This window comes from Monoraphidium neglectum (assembly GCF_000611645.1).
Source record: "Monoraphidium neglectum strain SAG 48.87 unplaced genomic scaffold scaffold01939, whole genome shotgun sequence".
Classification (NCBI taxonomy): Eukaryota; Viridiplantae; Chlorophyta; class Chlorophyceae; order Sphaeropleales; family Selenastraceae; genus Monoraphidium; species Monoraphidium neglectum.
In genome coordinates this window covers 1-11,221 of record NW_014011689.1, presented here as the reverse complement: position 1 = coordinate 11,221, position 11,221 = coordinate 1, and the positions used below count along the sequence as shown (strand labels likewise).

At 66.5% G+C, this 11,221-nt stretch overlaps 4 protein-coding genes across 4 annotated transcripts; 3 read left to right on the top strand and 1 right to left on the bottom strand.

Annotated features, from left to right (window-relative positions):
• Positions 1-24: 24 nt before the first annotated feature.
• On the top strand, positions 25-399 carry MNEG_9447 (hypothetical protein; the record flags this gene model as incomplete). The annotated part of the gene is made up of 1 exon (XM_014042084.1): positions 25-399. A coding segment is annotated over one exon (375 nt), but the record flags the coding sequence as incomplete, so codon positions are not given.
• Positions 400-1,380: 981 nt separating this feature from the next.
• MNEG_9446 (hypothetical protein) lies at positions 1,381-4,410 on the top strand (the record flags this gene model as incomplete). The annotated part of the gene is made up of 6 exons (XM_014042083.1): positions 1,381-1,491; positions 1,778-2,164; positions 2,491-2,580; positions 2,896-3,014; positions 3,214-4,100; positions 4,358-4,410. 6 exons carry the CDS (start codon positions 1,381-1,383, stop codon positions 4,408-4,410), a joined length of 1,647 nt encoding a protein of 548 aa, XP_013897537.1.
• A 1,201-nt stretch (positions 4,411-5,611) lies between these two features.
• Positions 5,612-6,537, top strand: MNEG_9445 (hypothetical protein; the record flags this gene model as incomplete). The annotated part of the gene is made up of 3 exons (XM_014042082.1): positions 5,612-5,756; positions 5,961-5,991; positions 6,354-6,537. 3 exons carry the CDS (start codon positions 5,612-5,614, stop codon positions 6,535-6,537), a joined length of 360 nt encoding a protein of 119 aa, XP_013897536.1.
• Positions 6,538-9,398: 2,861 nt separating this feature from the next.
• On the bottom strand, positions 9,399-10,391 carry MNEG_9444 (hypothetical protein; the record flags this gene model as incomplete). The annotated part of the gene is made up of 1 exon (XM_014042081.1): positions 9,399-10,391. The coding sequence occupies one exon, from the start codon at positions 10,389-10,391 to the stop codon at positions 9,399-9,401; it is 993 nt and encodes a 330-aa protein (XP_013897535.1).
• Between the last annotated feature and the right edge of the window lie 830 nt (positions 10,392-11,221).

Genomic DNA, 11,221 nt, shown 5'->3' with positions numbered 1-11,221 from the left:
GCGGCGCACCGGATCACCTTTGAGGCGTCGTCTGGGGCTGACGAGGACGATGACGAGGACGATGACGAGGATTCTGAAGGTGATCTGGAGGGCGAGTTGGAAGGACTTGGCGCAGAGATGGCGGTGGCGGCGGGGGATGGCGCGTCGTGGGTCCTACCCGGCCGCCGGCCCAGTCCCAGCGGCGAGGTACACGGGAGCGACGCCGGCAGCAGCAGCGGCGGCGGAGCTGGGGGTGCGGGCGGGAGCGAGGGCGAGAGCGGCGGCCGCGGCGGCGGCGGCGGCGGCGGCGGCGCTCGCGGTAAGGGCGGGGGCGCCCGTGTCAGCAGCAGCTCTGTTGTGTCCTCGTCGTGCGCATCCACAGCCGGGGCCGCGACCCTGGACTCTGGCGCAGGGACGTGAGAGCACCTGGCGGCTGCCCTACTGGCGGCTGTTGATCGCGGCGGGCCCGCGCCTCGCCACACCGGGCAGCTGCTTGCGCACGGAGCGGTGACACACGCATCCGTGCGTCTGCTCGCAGAGCTGGGCGGTGTATGTTCTTTGTGCAGGGGTCAAGGCCCGGAGCGGAAACGCACCGGTGGGGCTGCATTTGCGTTTGCCAGGCTTTCAAACGCGTTCATGCCTGTCTGCCGGCAAAAGTCTGACATCTGAGCATTTTCGGGGCCAGGGCCCCTTGCTGAGCCCTCCAAGTCCATCGTCGGCGCTCGCCACACCCCCTGCAGCGCCGCGGGGTTTGCGTCGGCGTGTTGCGCGCCGCGGCTGGCTCGCGTGTGGTCCCTTGCTGCGCGCGCGGCCTGCGCAACTCGCTAGTTCCTTTGCGGCATTGCACCCTGCCGCCTCTTGTGTCCCCAGATTCTCACTTGCCGGGCTTGGTAGCTTCACAGTTGGGTGGATGGACGTTGTACGTCATCAGGCAGCTGTTGCATTGGTAAACCTTACAGGCCTTATATTGTGTACAGTAAGCGTCATTCATCGAGAGTGCGCGGCTGTTGAAGCATCGGGCAGCGGGGAAAGCGGAAGAAAGTGACCTGCTTAGTGCTGTGCGTGCTGTGCATATTGAGGAGCCCACCAGAATGTCGTGCGATACAGGCTGACACATGATCATATCTATTCGAAGTTGCATAGCCAATTCTCATACTTCAATTTATGACAGGCCATCAGATCGAGTGTCAGGCTCCTAGATCACCCGCTCAACCCCTGCTTTGGCTGTGCGGGTGATTTATGATCATGGCCTCGGAAGAGGATCTGCGCTTGGCCGTGGAGAAACGGCGGGAACACTTTCGGAGCAACATCGAGTGCGTTGTGAGGCGGGCTGGCCCCTGCTACCTGGGTCCCTCTGCCAGGCGGCGCCTGACATGCGCAATCACGTCATGACGCAGAACTATGACACTCAAGGGGGTGCGGCGGACGCTGGAGGGGGACCTCGGCCTGCCGGCCAAGGCTCTTGACGAGCAGAAGGACGTCGTGACGCGGCTGCTCGATGCGGTGCTGCTGGTGCGCGCGCACCACGGCCGCCGATCGCGCAAATTCGACTGCAATTGCCGGATCAGTGCGCCGAAATGCCTCTGCGACGCATGTTAGAACCGTGCAGCGGCAGGCGCGCATTTTAAATTGCACAGCGGCACGCGTGCAGGCTGGATGTGCCTGCACACGACCGCCGAACTGGGTCCGCCGTGCCGCAGCAGGCGCCTGCGCAATTTCGGGACCGCGCCACCCTGCCATGGCTCTGGGGCCTCAGCACAGCCGCCCTGCCTGCTCCCCGCGGCGGGCCCTCCCCTAGGGCAAGGCGGCCGCGGCACCCAAAAGCGAAGACAAGGAGAATGGAGCGCCAGCCCCCGCGGCCAAGAAGCAGCGGGGCCCCAAGGCGGCCACGGCCCCCAAGCCCAAGAGAAAGGCGAAGGAGGCGGCGCCAAAGAAGCCGCGCGGGCGGAAGCAGGCCGCCGACAGCGACGAGGGAGACGGGGACGACGATCTCGGCGGAGGCAGCGAGGCGGGCAGCAGCGACGACGAGGAGGAGGCACGACCGCGCAAAAAGGGCCGCGGTGGCGGCGGCGGCGGCGCGGTGGCGGCGAGGGCGGCGCCACGCAAGCATGGGGAGGGGGTGGAGCGGCTCAAGGGGATCTGCAGGCGCGCGGGCGTCACTGTGGGCCCCCACGTGTACGTGAAGGTGTGGAGGGGGGTCAAAGGGGGGGGTGGCGCTGCGGTCGGCATGCGTTTTCCACTGTGGGAGCGACCAGGGCCCCACCAGCACCAGCACTAGCCGTGGGCGGGGCAGCTTTCAGCAGCCGCAGCACACCGCCCGCCCCCATGCGGCCGCCCAAGCTCCGCAGCGGCCGCGCAATGCGCCACCCGCCCCAGCCCGCGATCCAGGCAGGCCCCATCTTTCGGCGCGCCGCCGCCGCCCCCCAGGCGCCCCGCCCGCGGTCGCCCCTCGGCCCTCGGCCCTCGTAATCAAACCACCCACCGGCCATGACCTTGATGCTTTGACCGCAGAATAAGGATGACGACTCCCTGTATGCGGCCCTGCGGGACCTGCTGCGCCCCCACGGCCTCGGCCCAGACAGCAACAAACACCAGATCGCGGTGCGCGCGCCCGCATCCACCAAAGACACGCACGTTGCGCCGCGCCCGCGCGGGACAGCCCCGACGGCGGGCGCGCGGGCCCGGTGTCCGCTGCAGGTTGCTGGCCGCCTGGGGCCGACTAGGGCTGCCGCTGCGCGGTCCTCTTGGCACTGCTGGCAGCCCCTGAATACCCCTCAGCGGCCCAACCCTCATCGATGCCTGGGTCCGTTGAGGTGTTGCGCCATCGTCACAAGCCCCTGCCTCTGTCAGCCGCGACCCCAACCCGCCATCAACCCGGGACCCGCGTGCATGACCACCACCACCCCCCCCCCCCAGAGGGTGGCGAACAAGCTGCGGCTGGCAAAGGACCTGGAGGGCATCGACACCAAAAACATAATAGAGGACGAGCCCGGGGCGCGCCCGCGGCGCGCCGCGGCCGCACGCGTCGACTTCCGGTGGGGGGCTGGAGTTGCGCGCAGCGCGGCGGGTCGGGTAGGAGGCGCTGGGGCCCGCGGGGAGCTGGGCGTGGGTTGTTGGGCCGGCTGGGTCAACCGCCCTGCGCCGGTGTGGGGCGGCTTGTGGCGCGAGACAGAGAACCGGGGCGCCTGTGCTCGACCCGCGATTCGCGCATGGGCTGCTGTCCTTCCGCTGCAGGTCGATATACATGAACGGGGAAGGAGACTCTGGCGAAGACAGCGAAGAGGAGGACGAGGAGGGGGGCAGCAGCGACGGCGGCAGCGGCTCGGACGCGGCAAGCGGCAGCGGCAGCGACAGCGAAGGCGGCGGCGGCAGCGGGGAGGAAGACGAGGAGGGCGGCAAAAAGCAGCGGCGCAAGCAGGCCGGCGGCAAGAAGGCAAAGCCCGCGGCCGCCAAGCGCGAGCGGCCGCCGCAGAAGGCAGCGGGGAAGGGGAAGGCGGCGGAGGCGCCGAAGAAGAAGCAGTGGGCGGTGTCAGAGGACGAGGAGGAGGAGGGCGGCAGCAGCGGGAGCGGGAGCGAGCCGGAGGACTCGGCAGGGGATTCGGACGGCAGCCCTGTGCCCGCCAAGCGCAAGCGCGCCGCCGCCCCCCAAAACCCGCGCGCTCAGCCCGGCGGCAGCGGAGCAGCCGGGTCGGGTGGCAAGGCGGGCGCGGCGGGCCGCGGCGGCGCAGCCAACGGCAGCGGGGCGGCGGCGGTAGGGGAGGGCGGCGGCGGCAGCGGTTTAGAGGACGATGGGGTCGGGCTGGGCGATGGCGGCGCCGGCGGCGGCGCCGGTGCGGGCGGCGGGAAGAAGAAGGCGCAGCGGCAGCGGCAGCGGCTGATCAGTGACGACGAGGAGGAGGATGGCGCGGATGAGGACAAAGGGGGCCAGCGGCGGGATGGCGGGCAGGGGGAGGGGGATGATGACGACGATGATGATGGGGCGCCCATAATCAGCCAGGTCAGGGCCAAGCAGGGCGGCGGCGCGGGCGGGGGCAGCAAGCAGCCGGCGGCGCGACGAGGGGCGGGGCCAAATAAGCGGGTGGTGGAGGAGAGCGAGGAGTCGGCTGAGTCGTTGTCGGAAGGTGCGTGGGAGGACGGCGCCGGGAGCTGCGCGTGGGAGGAGAAAGGGCTGCGCATGGGAGGGGCCTGCTGGCTGTGCGTGTGTTTCGTGTGCGTTGTGCAGGTGCCAACATTTGCAGGCAAGCACTCGCTCATGCGTGGGCCACGTATGTGCCACAAGCACTGTTGCAGAAGCACAGGCCGACACACGGTCCATGCACCACTGCACGTGCGCCTGATGTTCGTTCTCTTTCCATCACACCACGTTTGAATCCGTCAGGCGGCGACGACAGCGACGAGGACTTTGAAGGCGGCGGTGACGACAGCGAGTGACATGGCTGCAGGCGGACGCCACGGGCGGCTGCGGCGGCCTGCGGCACCTGACCGGGATGGGGCTGACACATACATGCGTGTCATCGTGTATTGAGCTTGCTGAGTGCATTGCTTCTGACAACCAATCGCGATATTACAAACAATCGCGTGCCACCCATGTAACTATCCTGCCCAACCAGGCCGAGCAAGTGCTTGCAAGTCGGCACATGCGGGGCAGAGGCATGTTGAGGCTGGAATGTTATGGTGCTTTACACCGGTTCAGGCAGTGTATTATCATTGCAAGAGTATAAGGGTCAGAGCACACCCATCTCCGAGAGCACCCCTGAGGGTCAATGGGAGAGTGTCCCTGGAAAGACTGGAAGACAGAGCGTTCAAACGTGAATTGTGCAGCCGCTGCTGTGCGCTGCGTAGCTCATACACTTGTACCACCCTGCCCATTTGATAACGCAAAGCGGCAAAACAAGCTGCTCCCGTGCCCCGTTGCCGATCAGTTGACGATTGACGAGGTTGAGCGGAACACGGGGCACCTCGCGCGGGCCCTCGTTGAGGTCCAATCTACTGGTCTTAAGTTCGATCTGGAATATCTTGATTATGCGAGCTATGGTGGGGCTGGCAGCACTGATGGTGGCCACAGCAATGCTGCTGGCGGCGCCAGGTGTGCAGATTGGGCCGGTTCAACTGGGTTCATGTGCAGCACTGCAGCCCTGAGGCTCCTGTGTGGAAGGTGCAACCCATTCATGCGTGCCCGATGCAGGAGCCGAGGGTTCTGAGTACCGTTATCGGCCGCGCGTTGCCGTCCCTCGAGGCACGTGCGACTTTGAGTGTGGTCAGGTGACCACTTACACACGCCTCGGCTGCGCGCTGCCGGCCGCGACCGAAGCAAGCGCAGCATCAACCCGTGTTAATTCTTGCTGATGCATGTCGACATCGAATTCATGCCCCTCTCCCGGTGGCGAGCACGTGGCATTTGAGCCACGCGCGCCACCCACACTTTAGTGGCCGGCGCTTGCGCCAGCGGGTTGATGGACAACTAGCCGGCGTGGAATTTGTCGAGGCGGCAGAACGTGATCATGGGCACCGCCAGCCCCTGCAGGCACCGTTTCCTGGGGTGGCCCCTTGGATTAGTTGTCCCGCTGGCTCCAAGAGTGTGTTTCAAACACAAGTTGTACCAGAGCAGCCTACTTGGCAGAGCACTGAATTAATGTGGCGTTCGCCCCACCTCGCAACCTGGCCCGACTGCGTGTTCACCGCTCAGACCGAGGACGGCCAGCCCTCCCCGCGCTGCATTGTGTGCGGCGGCATCCGCGAGGCCCAGTCCGGCTGCGATGCCAACCCCTTGTGCAAGGGTGCGTGAGCGGGACGTTGCACTCCTGCTGACGCCGAAAACCCTGGTCGCATCCGAAACAATTCCAGCAGCCACAGCCGCTGTGCCGGCAAGTTGACACTCGCAGGCTCCGCAGTCAGACTCAACCCTCACCCCAGACGCCTTTGAGCCCCATGTTCCTCACTCGAACATCTTTCCGTTGCTGTCTTCCCACCCTAAATCGCAGGCTTCTCCTACAACCACATCGACGACTGCGGGTGAGTGCAGCAGTGATCGTGTGGGTGGGTGCGACCGCGCCGTGGCGCAGCTGCAAGCAACCCCTGGCCGAGCTGCTGGGCGCGCTTGCTGTTGCTGTCGGCAACAGCACCCAGGATCACAACAAGCAGCCCCTCCTGGATGCGCTGCAGGAGGGGTGGGGGCTTGGTGGGTCACCTGCCCTGCAATGCCTGAGGAAGCCGCTTTCTCCTCTTGGCTGCTTCACCCGACCGCTGGCTCACATATTTTATTCCTCTGCTGGCCCCGTGCATCTTGGCTCCCCGTGTTGGTGCTGCCATCGCGCCGCCGCCCGCCTGCTATATTGACGCCTCGCCTTGCGCGTGTCAAACCTCGGACACCTCAGGTACCTCAAGAGCTGCAATACCCCTCTGACGCCCTTTGATGAGGAGGACCACTTCACCCAGGCCCCCGCCCCCACCGCTGCCCCCGTGGCCGCCACCCCCGTCGCGGCCGCTGCTGGCGCGGCAAAAGGCGGCGTCCTGCGCCCCGCGCCCGCTTCCAAGCGGGCGCCCGCGACGCCGCCCTAGCAGCCGAGTGCCCGGAGATGTGCCTGCGGAGCAGCATGGGTGCCGCTGCATGCCTTGGCTGCGGCATTTGTGGATTGTCAGGGGGCTGCACTGCGGCCTGCGTCCAGCGCGCAAGTTGTTTGGGGCCGGGTCTGAGCTGATGTTGCTCGCAAGGCCTACAAACAGTTTCAAATCGTTTGGTGTATCGCAAAGGCTGTCTGTAAAAGGCTGCCTAAAAGCGGGATGTCGACCAAAAGTTGCTGGCAGTTGTCTGCTGTCAAGCCCTCACGACATGGACCCTGATTACTGCTGCGCACAGATCAGCTGTAGGAACCGTGCACAAGCCTGCAACTGGATGCGTTTTTTTGTCGCAGCTTGCCATGTGACACGTCATCCTAGTGCACAGCGCTGACCCACGTGTAAGCTGTCTTGAGCCTCCACATATATGCCGCCCGCATGTTACGCGGCGCATCAAGTCAATGCATTTATTCCGCTTCAGCCCTCCGCAGTGTTAAGCAGTGACGTGGCAGCGGGCATGAAGCGTCATCTATGCTTCCAACTAGGCCGCCTCTTGCGCCCTTAGGCAATTACCACGGTGTGCGACCCCTCAAACGCAACGCACTCTCTGCCTCCTCATACGCAAGCCGCATCTGTTCCTGCTCATACGCAAGCCGCATCTGTTCCTGCACCCGCAGCCGGCCCATGCTACAGCTGCCCGCCAGGCACAGCCGTCCCAGCCCCGGGCGCCCCCTCCGCCGGCCGCGCCGCGCCTTCGCCCCCCTTCGCCGCCCAGAATGGATCCTGATCAGCCGGCGCCTCGACGCGCGCCGCCTGCTCAGCGTGCTGCGGCGCTGCGCCGACGGCCGCAGCCACCGCGGCGACAGCCGGACCGCCGGCAGGGCTGACGGCCGCAGCCTCCGGCTCCTTCCTCACGCCCTGCTCCGCCTGAGAGGGCGTTCCTGCGACCTCTCCCACCTTGAACCCCTCCCTGAGCTCTGGCCCCGCTGGCGCGCCGCCAGATCGTGTCGGTGGTTGCTGCGGCCCCTGTAACTCCCTCTGGTGGGCCTGCTCCTCCTGCGGCCAGGATTCTGGCCCCGCTGGTGCCCCAAGCTGGCCGGTTGCAAGCCGAGCAGTGGCCTGCGATGGCAGGCAAGCGGGGTAGCGGCAAGGGAGCATTGCGCGCAACTAGGTGCCAAGATCACCTCACGGCAAACCCACTGGACGACCTGCAAGCCCTGCACACGATCGCGGGCTGGGTTGGCGCCAGGCCTGTTGCTTGCCACCGATGTGCCGGGCCAGTAGTGATGAGTCAGCTCAAACACCCCGTAGCAGGAGAGCAGTACTGTGTGACCAACAACTCGCACACTATGCAAAGGCTCCTGCGCGCAAGGTGGTTGCTGCCGTGCTGTCAGCTCTCCGCACCTGGTCAGCCCCGGCCTGCCAGTCCTGCAGGGTGAATGGGTAGTAGGCCGCCTGGCCGGGGGCAAGCCGCTCCAGGTAGGGGCACCCTGCAAGGGGTGCCGCCTTGGAGGCCTGCGTTACGGGCAGGGGGGTGCTGAGGCCCCCTCGCGCAGGCGCAGACTTGAGAGCAGCTCAAGCAGCAGCGATGTGTGAGCCTGACGATGCACGCATAGTCTGTTTCCGCATGGGCAGTTGAAAAGCATCCCGCAATACAGGACCAACAGCGCTCGCGCTGACGCCATCCTGCCCAGCCGTCGCCGAGTTGCTGCCACCTGACCGGCTGCCCACCTGCATTGCAGCTGACGATGTTTTGCGCACTGCAGCTGTGGGAAACAGTCGAATATCAGATCGTGGGCAGTGCTGTCAACAAGTAGTTGCGGGCCTGCCTGCATGGCACTTTGTGAAGTGTTGCACCACTACGCCCCGCTGCTGCAGCAGCAGTCCACGAAGGGGACCAGGGCGATACTCAAGCGTATCATGCATCATATTTCGACCAGAGACTTGGATTCTCACCTCTCCTGAAAGCGGCACTGGAACCTCGATTTCAACGCTGATTGAAAACAGCGAGGATCGCCTCGTTTCGGCCAGACTGGTGCTGCCCGTGTGCTGGACATACATAAGATACGAGGATGATATGCGGGCGTCCTCCTCTGACCCGAAATTGCTCGGTGGCCACCGCTGACCCAAGCTTATGACGTGGTGATGTCGTGAGGGGGGCCCGAGACGTTGCACCCTTGCTGTCCATTTGATCAATTATCCCGTCCAAACAATAGAACCGAACTATGCCACGCAATCCGTTGCTGAGACAGCTCGTGTGCTGCAATGTGTATGCGGAGTGCGCTCCCGCGCGCTGCCCCTTGTTTCGTGTGCAAAGGCAACTCTGGGCAACTTTACCTGTTAGGTGACATGTATGGTGTACTTGAGCCTGAATTTACTACGCTTGTGGGAATGTGTGATTGTCGTGCATCTGGGTTGCCGCCCCTGGCGGCCACGAACAAAAAGAGAAGTATGACGACAGGCCTGGCGCGGGTGGGGCAACAACGCGAGGCACCACACCAGACACGAGGGTTGCACCACCAACATTGTGCTTGAAAGAATTGAGAGGACGACGAAAAATCACTGCAAGAACCTCCTCATCAAACACCCAAAAGCCTGCCTCTAGGAGGACCTGCCGTGCCGACAGAGGCGGTGTGCAATTCAGGGGGCCGTGCGAGAGCGCGAGCTGCGAGGGTGCAAGCGAGAGTTGCTGTACCGCCCCCACAAAGTCACAACATGCAATTGCATCACGCCCGCCACCACGCACGCGCCGCGTGCGCAAAACTGCCACTGGTTTGCCGCTGCCCGCGCGCCGCCAGCCGCCGCGTCCTGCCCCGAGCACACCGCGCCGCCGCGACACGCGGCACGCACGCCTTGCCGCGCGCCTACTCGTTCAGGCGCGCCTCCTTTGCGTGCCGCCCCAACAAGCTCGCCACCCCGGCCCGCAGCCACCCCTTGCGGTACGCGTACACGGCCGCCGCCGCCGCCGCCGCGCCAACCACGAGCAGCACCTCGGCGCGAACCACCGGGTCGCGGGCGCCCGCCATCAATATGTTCTCAAAGCCGCCCCCGGGCCGCGAATGGAAGGCCGCGTGCACCTCTGCCAACTTCTCCTGGTCCTCAAGAGCGTCCCCCGCGTCGCCCTTGCCGTGCGTCTGTCGCTGCTGCTGCCGCCCGTCACCCGCCAGCATGACGACCGCCGTCTTGCCGGCCCCCGCGCCGCCGCCGCCAGCGCCGCCGGCGGAGTGTTTGAGGGGTGCGTCGAACTGCAGCCCGAGCCCGGCCGCGCGCACGCAGTCGGACAGCCGCGACGCGTCCCGCAGCAGCTTGCAGCGCGCGACGAGCTCGGAGTAGCGCTTGCTGCTTTTTGGGTGGCGGGCCGCCAGCTCAGCATTGGTCGCCGCGGCGGCCTTCGACGCCGGCGGCCCCTTGCCGGGGCCGCCCGCCGCCGCGCCCTTCGCGGCCGCCTGCTGCCCTTCGTGCGGCTTCGGCGTCGGCTGCTGCTGCGGGTTTGCGTCCTCCTCGCCCACCACGTCCGCCTGCTGCTGCTGCTGCTGCTGCTGCTGCTTGCCGTCTTTGGCGGCCGCTGCGCCTGCCTCCTTCCCTGCCGCCGCAGCACCCTCCCCGTCCGCGCCCTTCGACGCCGCCTCCCCCGCGCCCGCCTCCGCCTTGCCGCCGCCCTCCCCGGTCCCCTGCCCCCCGGGCGCCGCCTTGGCCGACGGCGCCGGGGCCTTGGCGGGCTGCGCCTGCCCGCCGCCCGCGCCCCCGCCCGCCGCCTCGGCGGCCTTCTTTTCGCGCTCTGCAATCGTCACGTATTTGAATTTGGCGCTGCAGAGCCCGCACGCGGGGCGGCAGTGCTCCTTCATGTACGACTCCATTTTGGTGCACTCGCCTCGCTTGGCCCACATATCGCATTCAGTCTGCGGCGGGCGGGTGCAGGGGAGAGCGCACGTTTGTGGGTCGTGTCGGGGGTGAGGGGAGGCGTGCGTGTGTTGAGGGGTGGGTGGTACATGCGTGTGTGTGTGGAAGAGGGGCGTGTGTTTTTGTGTGCGTGTGTGCACGCGACTGCGTATGTGCGTGGAGGTGTGGGCGTGCGGGCGCGCCCGCACGGTGCTATGGGAGCGCCCGCAGTCGCGCAAGACCAGGAGCTCAGCAGGCTGCGTTGCGGCGTCGGGCCGGGTCGGCCGGCGCGACGCCACCCAACCACCCAGCACGCACCCGCCCCCGCGCGACCGCCAGCACAACCCACGCCCGCGCTCGACGCCGCCGGCAGGGGCCCAACAAGCACGAGTCATGTGCGCATTCCGCCCCCAGGGCCCCCGCCTCACATTGTGGTCGACGCAGTCCCAGATCGCCTCAATGGAGTGCAGGGCCTTCTTCACATCAGCATAGTGATTCGTAGCCTTCGGAAGGCGGAGAGGCAGGGAGGGGATGCGACGACGGCGCAGGGAGGTGAGCAGCCAGCACCGGGGGCACGAGGGGCGCGTGCGCCGGCTTGGGAGGGCTTCCCATGGAAGGCGCGCGGGCGGGCAACCCATGCGCCGCGGCCGGAAGCTCGCTCGCCCGCTTGCTGCCCGGCTTGACGGCCGGAGGTCCAGGCTGCCGCACCACCAGGGCTGATCTCACGCCGCGGCTGCTCAGAGCCTGGGACCCCCCCACCCCACCCTGGAACCCCCCCTGCTCCCCCACCGTGTTGCAGACCTTCCCC